This window comes from Papilio xuthus, unplaced genomic scaffold (assembly GCF_000836235.2).
Source record: "Papilio xuthus unplaced genomic scaffold, Pxut_1.1 DF828258.1, whole genome shotgun sequence".
Taxonomy (NCBI): Eukaryota; Metazoa; Arthropoda; class Insecta; order Lepidoptera; family Papilionidae; genus Papilio; species Papilio xuthus.
The window spans coordinates 1,917,007-1,936,601 of NW_013530391.1; the positions used below are offsets into that span (position 1 = coordinate 1,917,007).

The 19,595-nt window shown below is 36.7% G+C and overlaps 3 protein-coding genes across 5 annotated transcripts; 2 read left to right on the forward strand and 1 right to left on the reverse strand.

The window, feature by feature from the left end:
* The first annotated feature begins 204 nt into the window (after positions 1–204).
* On the forward strand, positions 205–8,867 carry Ube3a (ubiquitin protein ligase E3A). Of its 2 annotated transcripts, none has more exons than XM_013306169.1 (16): positions 205–436; positions 646–862; positions 1,128–1,261; positions 1,769–1,932; positions 2,313–2,495; positions 2,573–2,688; positions 2,906–3,122; positions 3,320–3,489; positions 3,860–4,028; positions 4,382–4,516; positions 4,939–5,141; positions 5,406–5,587; positions 5,736–5,904; positions 6,359–6,526; positions 6,881–7,036; positions 7,275–8,867. In XM_013306169.1, the coding sequence occupies exons 1-16, from the start codon at positions 402–404 to the stop codon at positions 7,611–7,613; spliced, it is 2,757 nt and encodes a 918-aa protein (XP_013161623.1). In that variant the 5' UTR covers positions 205–401; the 3' UTR covers positions 7,614–8,867. The 2 variants fall into 2 exon arrangements, with proteins under 2 accessions (XP_013161623.1, XP_013161624.1); XM_013306170.1 differs by having other exon boundaries at positions 206–436; positions 1,769–1,860.
* A 65-nt stretch (positions 8,868–8,932) lies between these two features.
* LOC106113426 (uncharacterized) lies at positions 8,933–15,615 on the reverse strand. Of its 2 annotated transcripts, XM_013306171.1 has the most exons (17): positions 15,369–15,615; positions 14,954–15,107; positions 14,637–14,742; positions 13,321–13,379; positions 12,672–12,883; positions 12,459–12,557; positions 12,183–12,287; positions 12,007–12,085; positions 11,641–11,858; positions 11,220–11,454; positions 11,027–11,128; positions 10,783–10,920; positions 10,396–10,689; positions 10,164–10,277; positions 9,923–10,072; positions 9,497–9,699; positions 8,933–9,094 (listed from the first exon to the last, which is right to left on the reverse strand). In XM_013306171.1, the coding sequence occupies exons 1-17, from the start codon at positions 15,398–15,400 to the stop codon at positions 8,956–8,958; spliced, it is 2,439 nt and encodes an 812-aa protein (XP_013161625.1). In that variant the 5' UTR covers positions 15,401–15,615; the 3' UTR covers positions 8,933–8,955. The 2 variants fall into 2 exon arrangements, with proteins under 2 accessions (XP_013161625.1, XP_013161626.1); XM_013306172.1 differs by lacking the exon at positions 8,933–9,094 and having other exon boundaries at positions 9,637–9,713.
* Positions 15,616–16,718: 1,103 nt separating this feature from the next.
* LOC106113417 (uncharacterized) lies at positions 16,719–18,124 on the forward strand. The gene is made up of 4 exons (XM_013306159.1): positions 16,719–16,988; positions 17,240–17,357; positions 17,659–17,911; positions 17,988–18,124. The coding sequence occupies exons 1-4, from the start codon at positions 16,873–16,875 to the stop codon at positions 18,083–18,085; spliced, it is 585 nt and encodes a 194-aa protein (XP_013161613.1). The 5' UTR covers positions 16,719–16,872; the 3' UTR covers positions 18,086–18,124.
* Positions 18,125–19,595: the final 1,471 nt, after the last annotated feature.

Here is a 19,595-nt window from a genome sequence, read left to right on the forward strand (position 1 = left end):
TGCCTGTCTTCAAATGCGAGAAATATTCAAGTTATTTATATGCTTTTGCTATATATGTTCTATGCAACTTTGACTATAAAGAAAGTTGAAATTACTGTGTACAGTGCGCGTGTTGCTTTAACATATCGTCTTTATCAAACTTTCTTCAATATCGTACAAGATGGGTGACAGACTGTAAAAAACGAACGAACAATATGACCTTTGGCAACTCTAATTATTATCATTGTTGAATACTCTTTGACAATTGGCAAATGGTATTTTTTCTGCACCTACTTAATATAATTTGTTTTATTAAAATATTGTGCTGAACGTGAAATAATTGGCGAATGTTTCGATTGATCCAATTGCATTTACATTATTTGTCAGCAGGCAATTTATAGCATTGGATATTATTAATTTCTATGAACTCAAAAAGCGAAACTGACGAAGCTTCAAGGTAATTTTATTTGTCATTATTTTGCGATGTTAATTTTTAATTCTAAAATGTTACAATTTTATATTTTATTTACAAAATATATCTCTTATTCTTATTTATTTTTGTTGCGTCATATACGCACTATCACAAAGACAGAATCTAAAGGTTAACCATTACTTGCTATTTTCGCTCTTTGTTTTGTTGAGTAAGTTTTATGCACTTTGTTTCAGGGGGAGGGAAGCATCATCGTCAAATAATAACTCAACCCCAAACATCAGTGCCGAGGAACAATCCCAGCCAGTTTTATGCGTGAATCCAGTATCTGGTAGTACTCAGGACATCATGAAGCGTGCAGCTAAGGAGCTGATTGAGAGATATTTCTATCAGCTACTCGAGGGCTGTGGGAATCCTAACTGTGATAATGAATATTGTGCATCAAGTCAGAAGGTAAACTGAGATCTTTGTTCTTAAGAAATACAAACAAAACATTAAATTTCAGAAATGGTCTGCTATACCTTTTTTATCTGAAATGTTGCAATTTTGTAGATATTGTGTAATGATTTTTTTTAAAACTAATAGCTAACCATACATAACATAAGGAAATTATAAGTTTTAATATAAAATGTGCTTTATATTGACTGTATTTCATAATTTTGAAACAAGTGATATACTGGAGATGGTTTTTTTTTCATAAGATGGTATTTTATTTAAGGCTAAAAAGCTAACAGCCAATGAAGCTGCAGCAGTAGCTATAAAATTAGCAGAGAAAAAGGAGGCTCTTCTTTGTGACAGACATCCAAATAAAGTTCCTCGCACTGATACTAACACCTGTGATTCAAATTCCAGGTAAATATATCTTGTTGGTTGGTTCCATACTATATTGTATGTACGTTTTTATGTCAATACTATAGTAAGTTAAGTCCATATACATACATTTTGGTGTAACTAGGCAAAGTTGTATTGTAAAGTTAATTCTGCTAAGCTTTATGGTCATTTTACAATTACTACTACATAAATCTCCAACTTTTAAATTTATAATACACCAGGTGGAATCACCATCTTACTAATATCATAAATAGTAATGTTTGCATGGGTGGATGGATGGATGTTTGTTAGAAAGTATCTCCAGAACAGCTGGATTATCTCTCTGAAATTTGCCATGGACATAGAAAGGCCTGGAAGAGCACATTGAGAACAAATTTTTCATTTTTTTTAATTCTGTGTGGACAGAGTCACCGGCAATAGCTTGCATTATTAAATTATTTTTTCGTAAAATGTTTAGTAACTAAATGAAATTCTAATTTGGTCATATATCACACAAGATCTTATTAACATATGGTTTTTCTAATTCAGCACATGTGAAACATCAAATAAAAAAGTTAAAAAAACCAGCAGTAACCAAAAGACAGAGTTGTCAGAGAATAAAGAGCAAGAAGACAGTCAAGGTAAAGAAATGGCAAATGAATCTAGTCCAATAATAACAAAACAAACTGAATGTAAACATAATAAATCAACTAGTAAGTGTTTTGACTTACTTATCAATTGTTTATTGACACATTCAATGCCACTATCACATATTAAGATGAACTTACAGGCCAAGTTGGTGGCAGTGAAGGTGTTAAGTAATAGTAAACTTGATTGTGATTTATAAATAGCATACACAATAATAGCATATACAGGATAAAAGTTTGATTTTTGTCATAAGGGAAATTGTAATTTCTCAACATCACATTATTTGCTTTTTTATAATTTCTTTCACAAATATGTTCTGCTTTTTTCTAAAGACTTACCCAGTCTTTAGAACAAGCTTAACTAGAGGGTAAATCATTCTGTTGTCCGGTTAGTCTACCAGCTAAGGTTCAAGTCCGAACCTTAGTGTTTTAAATATTATTATTAGATAGTGGGCCTTTAACGGAGGAGAGAATGCGTGAGCTATGTGACGAGTGCCTGCAGAGCCAGTCGGCGCAGAAGTTGTCATGGGCATTGGGTTCAGCATTCCGGCAACCACATGTACTGGCTCTATCATTTCGACGTCAAATCAATGAAAATGAACCAAAACCTGAAAGTGATGTTAAAAAGGGTATGTGATAAAAAAATACAGAAAGATTTTTGCATAGTAGTGTAACAAATTTTATAAAGAAATTTATACTTTTTTAGATAAAGAATCCAAAGCAATGTGCTCATCAAGTGATCCAGATAAAGACATAGACAGTGTGACGGGTCCAGAGTTTGATGCAGCCTCATGTCATAGAGCATTCCTGTACCTTGCTAAAGTAAGTTTAACCAACGTAAGACGTTCTTGCGACGAAAGAAAACATTTTGATGCAACCTGCACATATCTGCAGAAATATATAAAGATATATGTCAAGTCAACCCACACTGGGCGAGTGTTAACTTGGATCTAGTCGCCCTTAACTTCAGATAGGTTTCGTGCTCCTCAGCGGAGAAGTATAGTGATCTGATGATGATGATGAAACATGTATATTTCAGGTACCGTCAAAGCATTACAGTTCAGTGTTAGTCTCGGCACTGGAAACATTAGCCTTAAATCTGAAGATAGATTTGGAGATCAGTAAGAAGATTTCTATGGAGGATGTGGTGAACTGCTTTGTGATTGCTTTTGAAATACCAGATATTGGATGTAGCGACTACCTGGAGGTCGCCCTGCCAACATTATGTCATGCTGTTGAATATTTGCCGCTTAAAGGTAGAATTTTATTATTTTTATTACAAGGTTTTTTAATAGGATTTTTTTTTTCATACCTAAGGTGATGGATTAGTTATATTTAAAATATATAAGATGTTATATACTTAACCATTTGATTCTATCATACATTTCATTATACATTAGAGCCATGAGGGGTTTTAACATCAACACTGCTGAACATCTACTCATTATTTCAGCACAAGCTCGCCTCGCACGTCTCTGGTCTGCGTACTGCAAGGAAAGCCTGCGCCACATCCTGGAGGCGCTACAGCAGCTCATCACCCTGAGAGTGGTGTCCACTAACTACTCCAGGATATATCAAGTGCAGGATGATGAATGTGTTACTAAAGCCACGAAGCTCATGAAGGTGAGAAATTTTAATTAATTTACAAATAAATATTGAAACTGACAGAGGCAACTCTAAAATTATTTGCATAATGTTGATTTTTTTGATCGTAGTGACGTATTTGTTTGGGACAGGGTTATTTGTGCTTAGTGGCAAAAAAGTCTTGAGGATTTTAACTTCTTTTTAAACGAGAACATTTTTTAATTTGAAATAATTCAAATTTAATTCTAGAATTGTGCAAAGATTTGGTTAAAGTCGTTAGATCGATAATACATACCCTGAACTATTAAGCTATTTGTAAGTTACTAACATGATGTGGATTTCTATTGTAAGAACAAATTTAGGTATTAGGGGCAGTGGGGCATTTGAAAGATGTATAACATTTTTACAGATAGTGTACTACGCAAACATGTTGGCTGGCGAGGTGGAGCAGAACCCCCAGGCGGAGGAGGCCGTGGTGATCGCCAGCCAGCTGGACCCCCTGGGTGATGCGCTGCATGACCTGCTACCGCTCTCCTCTATGAAGACCTCCAAACAGTCACTGCCCGAGGATCCACTTGGTAAATGAACAAATCTATTAAATAATAAATCGATTGACTGAACTTCCTACAACATACAACTTACAATTCTAACAGGAGGAAATATAATTAGAATGACACTTCTCTCATTGAAATTGATTTAGCTGTTTAGGCACAAATTACTGGGAACTTTACTAAATAATTTCGATTTTGTATGAAACACTTGTATATTAAATTAAAAAATAAAAAATTGCTCCCCTACATAAAATTTAAAATTCATTTTAATTCTTGCCTTGTAAAGTTCTGAAACATTTGTCTTTATATTCCAAACCGATTAACTTAAATATAGAAACTTGAACGGAGTTCAACTCTATAAAACCTTTTTATTATTTTAGCGGTTGAACTGAAGATAAACTCGTTGGATGTAAGAAAGCCGTACCTGCCGTTCGAGGAATTCTACAACGAGCCTCTCAGCGACAGCATTGAAATGGATATTGATTTCGCCAGCTATAAAACTGATGTTAATAGTGGTGAGTTACATTTTAAACTGAATCTATACAATTGAGGCAATAAGCAAATCATATTCTAAAATTATGAAACGAATGTTAGGATTAGGTTATATATTATATTAATTGGATTACCCAAAAAAAATATTGTTTTAACCCTTTGAACGCCGGTGAAGGATATTATGGATGTCAAAGTGGTTATGTGTTTCACCACATTACTTTCCGTATAAGCATTTTATTATTTATTGGTCAAGAACTAATTTCTCAAACCTACGCATCATAATGTTTTCAATAGCCATGATTTGTCATAAGTCCGCATCGGATGTTATCGTCAAGGTATCAAAAGCTTGATGTATGCTTAACTTAAAATGTATTTGAAACATCTAACATATTTGATATATTTAATTCTAAGACCGTAATTGTTTTTATATTTTTTTTTTCCTCAGCAACAAAGTTCGCGTTTTTAAACTACCCGTTCATATTGACTGCGGCGACGAAGTCCCTCGGACTGTACTACGAGAACCGCATTCGCATGTACTCGGAGCGTCGCGTGTCGCTGCTGCACGCGGTGGTGGGGGCCGCGCCGCCCATGCCCTTCCTACGTCTGCGCGTGCGCCGCTCACACATCATTGCGGACGCGCTCGTTGAGGTACGCGCTCACACGTATACGTGCACGAACACCTCTCTTAGGATTATATGGTAATACAGTCGATACTGGATAAGAGAGTCAGAGGGACCGCGTTATTTTTCTTGCTTATTGATCGTCCGGTCTCCCTTATCCTGGTGCGTACACTTATAGGTTTCTGAATAGCATTTCATTTTAGCAACTATTGAAGAAAATAATAATTGTAGTTATGATTTATTCACTGGTGAATTTACTGGTGAAATAAAGTCGTGGTAAATTTTCTTCCAGTTGGAAATGATAGCGATGGAGCGAGCGTTGGACCTGAAGAAGCAGCTGATGGTGGAGTTCGAAGGCGAGCAGGGGGTTGACGAAGGAGGTGTCAGCAAGGAGTTCTTCCAGCTCATCGTCGAGGAGATATTCAACCCCGACTACGGCATGTTCACGCAACAACCGGATTCGCATACCGTCTGGTCCGTATAAAAATAAATAGACTATTTAATATGCGTAGTCGCTAAAACAGTTTCATACTAGAATAAAAATTGGTCATGAATAACGCGATTTATTAAATTGTATATTCACTTTTTCTATATTTCTTAATTACATAATAATAATTTCCAGGTTCAACCCGACATCGTTTGAAACAGAGGCGCAGTTCACGCTGATCGGCATCGTCCTGGGATTGGCGATATACAATAATATCATCCTGGCGGTCAACTTCCCCATGGTGGTGTACCGCAAGCTCATGGGCAGGAAGGGCGCTTTTGAAGACCTGGCCGACTGGAATCCTGTCAGTACTGTATAATTTGTTAAATAGATTTACCATTTATGACTTTACTATTTTTGTAAAATAAATAGTTTTGATTTATAGGATAAATTGACTGGGTTTTGACCGCGGTGACATCTTGTATTTACACACATTATCGCTGCTCATGTTATCGTTAAAAAACAAAGAGTATATGTGTGATATAGACAGCGATATGTGTGACAGAGTTAAAAAAGACAGTAAAAACCCATAGTAAAAGTTAACTTTGTAAGATTACAATTATTCTATACTAGTTGTCGCCTGCGACTCTGTTTGCGAGGAATTCTATATCTATGCCAAATTTAAGCAAGATCCATGCAGCCGTTCTGCAGATACGTTTTAACAAATACCAATCCATCCATCCATACATTTGCATATAATATTAGTAATATTTTATAATATCATCATTATTGATGATAAGTATATTTATCTGTTTCAGAGTTTGTATAACGGTTTAAAAGATATGTTAGATTATAGCGGCGATGATTTAGAGGAAGTGTACTACCAGACATTTAGGATATGCTACAAGGATGTGTTCGGCAACAATTTATTCCACGATCTCAAGGAGGAAGGGGACAGCTTGTTTGTTACGCAAGCCAATAAAAGGGTACGCTGTTTGTTTCATTTAACTTTCATTACATTTCTTTTATTCCACACTAATATCGACACATGCTATGCTGTCTCTACTTTTTCAAAGAGAATGTTAGAGATGTCATGTGTCGCTGTGGTTGACATAAATTTTTAATTTATAATCAAACAAGGATAGCTAAACCTGTCAGAGGCACTACTATCGCGGTTGATTCTGTCAGAATAGATATAAAACCTACTTAAACAGAAAATTAAATAAAAGATAAAAGTGACATGACAGGGGGCGCAAGCTACGTTTTCATAATTTAGTTTGATTTATGCTCACTGACTTAAAATAGATTCAAGAATTAATTTAAATGTATTTTTATTGCAGGAGTTTGTGGATTTGTACGCGGATTTTCTACTGAACAAGTCTGTGGAGACGCAGTTCCGCGCGTTCCGGCGCGGCTTCGTCATGGTGACGGACGAGAGCCCGCTCAGCGCGCTCTTCCGACCTGAAGAGATTGAGACCCTCGTCTGCGGCAGCAAGGTCAACACACTATAACTGACCCTACATACATATACACTACCCTTACTTAAATTATGTATTGGATTATACCAGGAATTGTAAAGGAGTTGAGGAGGGACTCTCTCTCTTTCTCTCTTTCTCTCTCTGTCTCTCTCTGATGCATTTTTGGATTTAAAGCATAAATTATAACTATCCATTTTAAACAATTAATTATTACGCTCTCAGAACGTGACTTTCTAATGTTATTATCATTTTATAGAATTTCGATTTCAACGAGCTGGAGAAGTCGACGGAGTACGACGGCGGGTACACTGCGGATTCACGTATAATAAAAGACTTCTGGTGCATTGTTCACAACCTGTGCATCGTAGAAAAGCGAAAGCTGCTGCAGTTCACGACGGGCTCGGACCGCGTCCCAGTCGGAGGGCTCAGCTATCTCAAGCTGGTGATAGCGCGCAACGGCCCTGACTCTGACCGCCTGCCCACCGCACACACCTGCTTCAATGTGCTGCTGCTGCCAGAGTACGACTCCCGGGACAAGCTGCGCGACCGTCTCATGAAAGCCATCTCATACTCCAAAGGCTTCGGCATGTTGTAGGCTCCACTCCATCATACATTACACCCATCCGGTGGTATACACCCGGTGGTACACACCCGGTAGTATACACCTGGTAATATTCTCTCATTGTCAACGCGTAAACATCGCGCGGAGGCTGCCGAGTGAATGTAAGAAATAATAACTTTAAAGGTCATTCCACATTAGAACTACTCGACGCCGAGTAGCCTGGTGTCGAGTTCGTCAAATGTGTGATGACCTTTAATCAATTAAGTCCTACCCATCGATGGCTCTGTAACGTGAATAATAAACGTTTGTTGTATTTATACGAATATTGTTGGTTTATTTTTACGTATAGGTTGTTAAATGCCATTTAACTTGAAGATTTGTGAAAAATCAAAAATTTGGATATTTGTTCAAGCTTGAAAATCTATGAAGATAAAATTTTATAATTTCATGTGAACTTGCTGTCAACTGTCACTGTATTTGGCTTGCATGCGTCATATGAATTTTAAGATTTATACGCGGGTAGGTGAGAAATAAAAATCAGTCTTGTTTTGTAATATATTACTTTTAAAATTTGCTTAATAGGTAAAATATTTTATATAAAAATATAAGTGTTAGTAATAAAACTTTTGTGACTGCGCAATATAGAAATTGTTAGATATAAGTTTTTCTTCAAACTACCCTACATTCAAATGGTCGAGTCTACAATGACAACTTAGTCACAATCAATTTGTTCATTAAAGTTTGCGAAATATTCCTAAATAATTTATATTAATTATTAATACTAATATTAACCTACATTATATTCTGTATAACGGAATACGAGTCTTGATAATTTGTTGAAAGAAATCATAAAAATAAGCCTAATGTTTAATTAATTTCATATTACATTAATATAAGTGCCCAATAAAATTAGTTAATTACATTATTTACGTTACGTTAAGCTCAATTTATAAGAAATATTTCAATATGAATGTTACTATCGTCATAGCTTCACACAATGTATTAGGTAATTCTTGCCATACAATACAATGAAAAAAAAAATAAATTGTTCAAATGTATAAAATAAACAACATAATAAAAATAGTTTATTCTAAAATATATAAATCTAAAAATTAGATAAATGGATTGAGATGTCCTAAGAAAATATTGTTTGCTTATATCGAAATGCATTTGCTTGTTACAACGGCAATATTACAAATTAATTTAACAGATATAAGAATCCATTTTATAATGTATTTTGTACTATATTGTAAGAAGTTCAGTCTTTGTATAGTATTAGGGTGTAATGCTTTGGTAAGTCTCTTCTCGTCTATAAGCATGTTGCCGTCTCTTTCATTCTCATTGAAAAGAGGGATAGCAATATGTTATACGGTTATTAGGATGCGATAAGTTTCCGCTTGACGGTGTTGAGGCGGAGGTCGTGCACGGCGAGGGGGAAGGGTTGCCGGCAGGGCGGGGACTCCGTCTGCAGCAGCGGCAGGTTGGCGGAGGCGCGACGCAGACGATTCTTTGGCCTGCGAGGTATTTCATAATTCTTAATACGCGTTTTATATTTAAAATATTGATAAATTATGTGGAAGCAAAACCAGCGTTCAATAATATTTTATTGAAAACTTTCCTTTTTATGCTTCCGCTTTGACAGCGGAAATTTGCAATGAATTGTTCTGAACATATTTGTAAAGAAACTTACGTTTAAGAAGATACTTTTTTTCGTTTTGCTTCTACCAGTCTTAAGGAATAGATCATTGATCAATTGTAATAAAAATGATGTTTTAATTAATGTGGAAAATGTCGATAATAATTGAACTGCAAATTATTGAAATATATGTTTGCGATTTGTAAATATCGCTTGCATCTTTATTTCTACTCCTTATATCGTTTATTTGTTTGGTACTGATCTAATAAACTGTTCGTACCTGTGTCTGGCATCGCACGAGCATGCTGTATCTGTGTATATAGCGGCTGCGGCGATGCGACGCGCGTGACGCGAGCACACGCGCGCCACCTCGCCCGCGTCGTGCGCGTCGTGCGCGTCGTGCATTGGCTGCGCTGCGGGCGCGGAGCAACGTCGCCGCGCGCGCACCAGGGACGCATACGTCGGCGCCGCTACCCGCTCCACCTGACGCCCGAAAACTGATTTCATGTTATACTACCGTTACCGACCCAAACGACCATATATGTTCGTTAAAAATATTTCCAAATTAACCCAAATTATTAAGGTGATACACGCCAAAAAGTGTTTATATTCGGTCGCATAGCAGGAAAATTCAGCTCGATCATGTAGTTTACCACGACCTCTCAAGAGACCGATTTGATAGGCATTGTTCTAAGAAAGAGTTTACCTCGAAGCCGGCCTGCTTGCGGTGGCGGCGGCGCGGGGGCGCAGCGGGCGTCTCCACACGCTTGCGCCGCGTGGCTTCCGACGACCCGCCGAACAGACCGCGCTCTTCCGCCACGCGGATCATGTATTTCGCGTCGAGGCGGGTTATTTCCTATTTTAAACGAATTAGCACCGGGATTCGTAAGCTATATCAATATGCAACAAGTTAACATCATCACGTTATATAATGCAAAAAAAAATACCTTTCTTTGAATGAGACCGAGGTAGCAGCCATCTCTATCTAGAATATAGTTGATGTCCAATCCGTTCCCTAATCCTGGTAATGTCTGAATTTCAAATAAGTCACAGTCTGGCACCTGCGAGTATTAAGAACGTCTCTCTTAGCGCTTAATATTTTCATTTGACAAAAGCAAAATTTATCTTATGCTTGGAAAAATATAAAAATTAAATAAATCGATCGTTTGGAATACTTACGTAAACATCAGGACTATCTTTATCAGGATCCCTCGGTACGATATAGTCAGAGGTATTGTCTTCTGGTATGGGCCTGGCGTTAGTTGTCCCCGGTCTCATGGGAGGCGAGTTATCCGTTTGCTTTGTTAAAATGTTTGGTGCACCTGCAGAACCCGCTTGTTTTTGTTCCTTATCTAAATCATCACTTGAATAACCTTCTTCATAATCATTCTTATTGAAATCCGATTGCATCGGATCTATAGATTCAGAAGAATCTGTCGTTGATAATTCTATTCCTTCCTTTGGCTTTTTTACCTGGAAAATTACAACGAGTAATGCAAAATCATCCGATTACCTTCGGACATGATATATATTATAAATGTATGAAGTTAAAACCGTGTTACTAACAACGTGGTCCTTGTGCTTCTTGCGGAGTAGGGCGTGCCGCTCGCGCGCCAGCCGGTTGGCCTCCGCGACGGCTCGCGTCACCTGCGCCTGGTTCTCTGCCTCCAGAGCTGAGTGTGTCTCGTACAGGATCAGCTGGATCTAAAAATGTCAAAATGTTTCATCTGTCATTCGTCCACTGCATGCGATGTTATGTTATGGAATGTAAAGGTATCCATCTTTTGCAAGCCTTAAAAACGTCTATTACCTGTGGTTTTGACATAAGAGTTTTTAATGTTTTCTTCTGTTCTTCCAGTATTGATTGTACTCGTGCTTTGCCCTTTACGTCCATTTGAGATTCTGTGAGGATCTAAAAGAAACATGATTTATCTATTCAATGAAAATATTTTTTTTTTACTTAAACTAAACTTTTTACTTGAACTTAGATTCGGTAATATTACCTCGAGCATAGCGAGATCCCCTCCGCGACCGCACACCAAGTCGATGGGGTCAGTGACGGCGGAGTAGGAGTTGGGTGGCGTGGCGAGCGCGGCGACGGCTCCATCAAGCGCGCTGGCCACGGCCGGGGACTCGCCGTGCACGGGCTCGCTCAGCACGTACACCGGCGCGCCCGACTGGGGTGCCTCCGACGCCTCGATACCCAGTTCCCGTAGTGAGCTTACGTAGCTACCCACTCTGAAGTGGATTTTATTTAGTAAAACGACTGTGAAAGTACCAAGTCACATCATCACACCACGGACGTAATGTGCAAGCATTTATTAAAATAATTCTGTAGAAAAGCATCACCATATCCGTTCTTGTTTAGCTCTCTATCATTGTAGCTATCGATTTATTATAAATAAAGTTTTGATCTGCACTAACTTGTCGCCCGCCCCAAAGACGACAAGTTTTCCGAGATGTGGTGTTGCGGGTGCGGGCGGCGTGCCGGCCTGCAGCGCGGCCGCCAGCTCGCGTAGCTGCGCCGCTAGGTACGCGGAGCACCGAGGCGAGCACGCGTGCGTCTGTACCACCACGCCTCGGAGAGCGTTCGCACGGAGCGCGCGGCATAGCGTTGATGCACCCTCGCAAAACTCACGCTCCTAAATATATACAATTGCTTTCATTGTGACGGCTTGGTTCGATTTTAAATGTAGCTGAGGTCATAAAATACATTTCTGCTTGCTTTGAGGAAGCAATTCGAGCAATGGTAGCTCAGAGTTCCGTAAACTTAATGTATAAACTGATTACCTGTAGTACGATGATGCCACTTTTAACAAGATCCAGTTGTCCAATGCTTACGTTATCAGGCGGTCGTAGTGTGATAAATCTGTAATATTGATAAATAAAATACAATTTATCAGATTCTCATCGTTTTAATGGTTAAGAGGATGTACAGAGTACAGTCTGTCGTTTATTTGATATACCTGGGACAAACACGATCGAATCTGTACTCTCCGGCGCACAGCTGTCGCGAGCTGCTATACGAGTACCCCAGCTCGTGCAGTCGCTTCACAAGCAATGGAACTTTCCTGAAACAAGGCAACAGGCTGGCACACAGGAACACTTCCTTCACTTTTTCTCCACAAAAACATGGTACCTACATGTTTAGTTTTAGTATGTTACCAATGTGGCCGTAAGATTTGGTCAGCGATGATTCCTACTAAGAATGCTAGTAGAATTTGCGTTATAAATGATCTCACTTGGCTTTGAACGTGTTGACCCAGCCGGTCACTGTGTTCTTGTTGACGCAGGCTGACACGCACTCCTCGCGCAAGTGCGGCGGCAGCAGGTCCGTCAGTCTAAATCGATACATATGATAAACATTCTTATATTACTAAACTAACCTTCCGTATATTATTTTGGTTAGATAAGAATCAGAAAGATTCAGCGATCCTAAAAATAAGTTTCATTACGTGTACGCTTTGTTCTTGATTCGTATCCTTGCTATGGCGGCTGCAAAATGCACCCTCTGATCCCAGACGGCGTGCTCGATGTCTTGGAAAGGGGCGCCGGCGTCGCGCAGCAGCGCGGTCGTGCGTGCCAGGTCGTCGCGACCACGCGCGCGCCACTTGCGTCGTGCTAACTCCATTAGAAAGAGCCAGGTAACGTGCTGGTGCTCACAAAACTAGAAAACATTTTTTTTTTAATACTTCTATAAAATTTTATGTATACCCAATTAAAATAAAGAAGAAAGTAACAAGAAACGTGATACAAAAGATTTCAGTTACTTTCGCTTAAAACGGCCACAAAAAATATAATTTACATTTTCGTGAGCTTCCTCGGCATATCGAAAAGAAATGCCCTCGGTCACGAGACGCCTATAATGCGAATATGATAAGTTCGATTCCCCGACGGTACATGTCGAACCTGCCCTAACCGAGACTAACGACTGTCCGACCTTGGCAGAAAAAACACGAAGGCTAAGCAAGATTTATAGCATCCATTACTTTGGTACATTTTATCTTATTAATATAATCCGAATAATTCTTTATACTACGCAGTAGCAAATGTGCTTATAATTTTCTAGTCAGGACAATAAAACACTTTATTGTTACGACTTACCTGCGGATAGTCTCCAAAGAAATCGATATCCTCAATCGCTTGATCCAAAATGGACTTATCTGTAAAGGAAGATGTGTGAGTGTGAAAATCGAAATACAATATTTTAATGGCTCCTTTTTACACAACCCATGGAATGTGTTACGGGAACGTAGTAGATATTGTTATGGTTTATTCCCCACATATGTTTCGCATGACCTCACTTGTACCAAGCGATTGCTCTAAATCGCGTGCTACAAAATATTCTTTCCATAAACCCAAGGGCTGAACAATAAAAGTGTCATAAACAACATAAAATAGGTGGAGGTTTTATGGACGTTTTTAGTCCTTCATATCTGCGATCACATGATATGATGCTATAGCATATGTAATGAATACCAATGTTCATAAAATATTGTCTTAAACGGTTTTTCTACTATAATATCAAACGAGAAAACTAAGAAAGAGTGGATGATGAAACACAAACTATTTCTTGGAAGTAAAAAGACTTGTGAAGTTTTTCAACTAGTCGCATTTTATTATAGCATTCTTGTTTCGTGTGATAGAATGTGATAACAATTTCAATATAACAAGCGTGAGGCTCGCACCCCACACTCCTGGTTGCGAGGCGTGAGGCGTGAGGCAATACAAGCACGCCATCGCTTATCGCACGACACCGTGTTCTGATAAACTTAAATAACTCCCAACGCCCCTAAAGTAGTTCATAGCGCTCTGTGGTGTATTTTACAGCTGTTATACCTTTGTATAGCAACCACACGTTTACAAATTTAAATTGTCAACTTGTACTTTTTATTCAATTTTACTGGTCTGTAAAAAGTCTGGATTGACGATATATGTCTCATGGTCTTAATTACTATCCCATGTAGTTTATTGCATATTCCTGTTAATAGTTGTCATTTAAATATTTCATGATATAATCATTGCTAAGAGTCGTGACCATGTCCATAAAATAACTTGTTTGGTCGCAGATTTATAAACATATTCCTATTATTTTCTACCCAAAATTATGGAAACCCTGTCATTTAACGTGTTAGCTAAAGCGATTCGTGTCACCTTATGTTAAATGCCTGCAGAGGTTTCGGCAATCGTTTGTATTTCGTATTATAACTTGACTTTACAACACTAACTATGAAGGAATAGTATTTATAATGGGCAATAAAATGCGAAATTATGGTAAAACGTAGAATAAACTATAACTAGAGGGTACTATTTCTTTAATTGTGCGTATTTATGTCTTATATAATGAAACTAGTACCCTCTGCCAATATCACCCATAGAGCGTAATATATTAGTAGAATTATCGCATCTAAAATACTTACATCGGAAAACATCATAGATAAGAGAATATACGCATCGCATTTCTTGTTCATCGGTGAACTCGACATTCCTTGGAGGCTTGCAAAGCAAGCGGGCTGCTTTTAGAACCTGAAATAGATATTTCAACTTAGAAAATCTAGATTTATCGTTTAGTTTTTGTCATTTATGAAAGTGACATCACACTAGATTTAGTGGATTTGAAGTGTTGTTATGGCTTAGAGTCCACGCGTTGATGACGTGTCTGCGCCGCATAACGGCTTCACCTGGACCTGGAGGTCATGGTGAGGAGGCTGACCCACAGTTATTCAAATACATTCACCTGTCCTATGTCCCAGGCGGGTCCGGGAGTGGTTTTAACATTAACGGGCGGAGGCGCGTTCGGACTTTTTGCGCACAGCTCCAGGTTCCATGGTGCCCACTCTTCTGATATGTTCTCGGAATCCTGTTTGATGGTTTTATTGACATCATCCTCCCTATGAAAACAATCCGATTATATTGATAAGTTCATTTTACATAATTTGGAGTAGTCCGATAATTATTGCCAACATTTTATTAAGCTTTTTAAAACCTGCTTAATCTCTCCACAAAGCAGGGCAATGACAAGCGACGGAAGAAACATTTGTATCTTTAGTGATAATTTTCTTAACTGAATCAAAATGAAAAAAGTCTGATGACCTCATAGATGAAGGATACCTATAGCTTGTTTTAAATTCTGGAAAAAGTAAAAATCTTACTGTGACGGTGATCGGTTACTGTGTACAGTCATTTCTATTGATTATTTATAATCCATTTAAGCTCCGTTCTGTACAGATGCAATTATTCTAAAAGTACCCATGACAGATTCGTTGTATAATCAGCGTCTAGATTTTTATTCCCTTTAATTATCCATTAAAATTGTATGGAAATGTAATAAATGGAGAATAAATAAATTTAAAAACGTAACAATTCAATATACACTTGTCATAAAATTTTGATTTGTCTGACTTTTGTTTTGTATCCATGACGCTTGGTTATTTTTCCTCGAAATAAAACAAAAAAGTTTACTTAAGTTGGGTTTGTATTTAAAATATCTGCATCCCACTGATTTTACGTAGGGTAGTCAGAATTAATAACTCTTAGATTCCTTCGATATATTTTGATAGTAATATAATGTACGAGACATGTTTTATCAAAGTTATTGCTGCATGAAACCTATAAATACATATGGGGAATGTATTGTGTGGGTCACGGTCATTCCACAATTAGCATTTCTGTATGTATAAAAATCGATATACCATATTCTAGTCATGTATGCTTGAGGTTTTTAATTGAAATATTGCATTTTAATGAACACCGTTACGTAGCGGTTTATAAAATATAAGTTGCAGTGATGTGTTGGTTCGAGCTCATGTAGCTAAACATGCCTTTCAGTTTGCAGAGATTTCTGCATGTCGACAAGCATGAAGTACTGCTGCAGTCGCCATTCCCTGTCGCTGGGCAGGACAAGACGCTCCGCCTCACTGGTGTCGCCCTCCTGCCGCGCAGCATCCTCCTGACTGAACAATTCAGCAAGTAACTTCGGATATTCGCTGAATATGTTTCCGTCACTGTACTCACTGAGTGCCAACCATAACGCGTTAGGGTCATATTTGCTCGGCATTTATATAGACGTATTTCAATTTGGCTTAAGATCTTTTTTTTAATGCCCGTAAGTTTACCGATTTGTATGGTGTAGCTATTTGCTCGAGTGCCTGCCGTCTACTGAGCGCTCTCTTGGCGTAGTATGGAATAATAACTACCTGTTGCGATCGCATCGCGTTCAAAATGTTCGTGTATTCTAGACTGTTTTGAACTTGAAGACTCTCTGGAAACTGGTGCACGTGGGCTAAAAGAATATAGAATATATACTTAAAGAATATAACTTAATACGTAATTTGTTCACGACCTTTTATATTATAGTTTTAGACATTAATATATATTTTTTTATTAACTTGTTAAAATCAAAAACCAAAATTGATATTTATGAACATTTTAGTGGCATGCTAAAATCTCCTTGCTGCTCCTTTGTTTTAAAAATAAAAAATAAGAATTATTTATGGTAGGTAAGTAAAGTCATCTTTTGAGACCAACCAGCATAATGTCAATTTGATTGAAAGCTAGGGCTCCGTTGTCCAAGGTTTGTCATCCAAACTAACAAGACAATAGAACAGGGAAGATGTACATATAAATATAATTTAGATTCATATAGAACATACCAACATGGAGGAAGCCCCGGCCATTGCAGACAGTTTTGAAGAACGTCGTAAGATTTTTAAAGACATTTGGGATAGCAGTGATACTAATGATCCCGAAGATCAGAAGCCAAAAGTTATCAAGTACTATTTTTCCACCTATATATAACATGATTATTTACTAAGTAGTTAATACATGACTTATACATAGATAACATACAATATATATATACACGTAACCAAAAGCGAAAAGCCTAGAGTTCCTAAGTTTCTGAACTCCTCAAATAATTGAATGATCTTGCTGTTCTCGTATCCTTTTTAATAAGTATTATACAAAGCAAAAGCATACCTTTTCTTATGTGCATTTTAAATTTACTATATTCTAATCGTTTTAGAACTGCTAGATTGAGCAATGACGTTATTGCAATCAGAAAGAAGCGCGTAAAGAAATTGAAGAGCGTGTGTAAAAAAGTGTTAGAATTATCTAATCGTAAAAATTATATACAAGAAGAGGTAAGGAATTTATTGCTAAAAATGTTTGACAGTGTAATGTATATGTTTCTGGGTTACTGCCTGTACTGGTCGTGTACAATATCTTGACACTGTGTTCAATGACGTCACTATAACGTAATGCCTACGTCGTGAATAGGGAAATTCCAATCCAACAAGTAATTGCGACTTACCTTATTAATTTAAAAACAGTATTATGACAAACATATTTTTAACCGTTAAACTTTCTTATAAAACTAGGCCTAACTTTAAGTTACTTTTCATTCTAATTTACAAAGTTAAACTATACTTTTTTCTCTATAAGATAACTTTAATCGGGACCAGAAAATCAAAAAAATATAAATCTGCACGTGTAAGACGAAGGAGAAAAACAGTTAAAAAAATAAAAAGTACATCATCCTGTAAATCGTCTTCTAAGAATTTATCGCTGATGAATGATGTAACGAGCGAAGGCAAAAATAATTATGGTGAAACTCTAAAAAATGTTCCAGTCGTTATAGAAAACGAGGACGTTAAAGAAAATATGAAAAAGTTCATAAAACCCGTTAAAGTAGAAGGTAATAATAATAATTACAAATTAAAAGTAAAAAGTTGCTTTATTTATTAGGAAAATTAATTTTCGATTATTTTTAGCCAAAAGACCGAAATCACCAGTGAGATTTCATTTAAAACAACCTGTTCAAGTCCAAAGGGAATTAGCAACTTTGACTACAATAAACTTATGTATGTAAAATAATTTGATTCTAGAAAAATAAAAGCAGTTAACATAAAGAGAAAATATGATTTTATTTCCAAAAATAAGTGAATTTTATATAGTTTCTTTGGGACGTTTCATCTAATAAAAATCACAATTAGGCGTATCAAAAATGGTTTTATGGACAAAAATATTAGATTACAAATCAACAACTAAGCAGTAAATATTGTTCTCTATCGTCCCGTACTCAATTATTACTAGTTTAGTCTAGTACAAATGGGTCCAGATACTTAAAACTTATAAAATATTTAAACTTTTCGAATTGTCCTTATACAGTTATGGACAAAATGACCACGGTGGACTTTGGGACTCGGTGCACAACCATTTCAGCACATCTCAGATTAAGACAACCATGGTGTTAATTACTTTTTTAATGGCAATCTGAATGAAATGTCAATTTCATTTTAATTTTGAACTGAAAGATAGAATTTTGAATCGAGTAAAAATTGATGAGTTTATTCGCTTTATTTCGATAGCCGTTTTTAACTTAACCTTTACATAAACTGTAACAAAGAAATCGGAAATATACCAAACACACCATATAGAAAAATGGTCTACGTTTGATAATAAAGTCGTGAAATATCTTAATTACCAGGCGACAAAAATCGATTTCATGATAAAATTGATAAAACGACAGTATCATTTTGTCTGCTCTATGAATCTGATGACCTGAAGTTTACCCAGTAAAATAAAATGCAGTACAAAGAGTATATAAAATAAGAGACGGGACTCTTGACTAATTAGATACACAAACGGAGAATAAAAATTGTCATTTTCAATGCTAGCAATATTACGAACAAGTCTACGTTGCTACCAACCTAAAAAATCAATCTGTCAGTTTCCTTTTTGACGTTTGAAAGTATTATTCGAGGGAAAACAATTTAGGAAAAATAAAACCATTTCGTTAATTGCAACTTTAATTTAATCTTTTGAATAAATATATAATTTTACATTCTATTCATATTTAAAAGAACTAAATGTTGAACTAGAACTTATGACCTTTTGCTGATTGCTGAAAAATAAATTAACAACACAAATTTATGAAAATAACATAAAAGTAAGTGCAAGACATATGCCAAATTCTACATGGTAAGTGGTAAATATTAAGTAAGTAAGCACATATTATATGTCCAGCAATTACTTGAACAATTTTAACCTTTTAAATTGGCTTGATATTTAGTATAAAATGGTTTGCTCGAAACATGAAAAAGATTCAATAATAAAGATTAACTTAAACATTATTTAGGTTGTGTATAGAATATCTCTCTATTATTGTTTCAAATATTGTACATCAAACTGTAAATTGGTCATGACACGACAAGTTTTTCAAACTAATTTGATTTATGATTCTATCATAGACATTTCACAAAAATGGGCAGGCAATAAAAGTTCCTATCTGTACCTGTAAAAACTAATCATAATTTTTTTACATGGTTTGTGAGTTCCATCATTGTGAATTTATTACAGTTGGGGTATTTTGTTGGTGA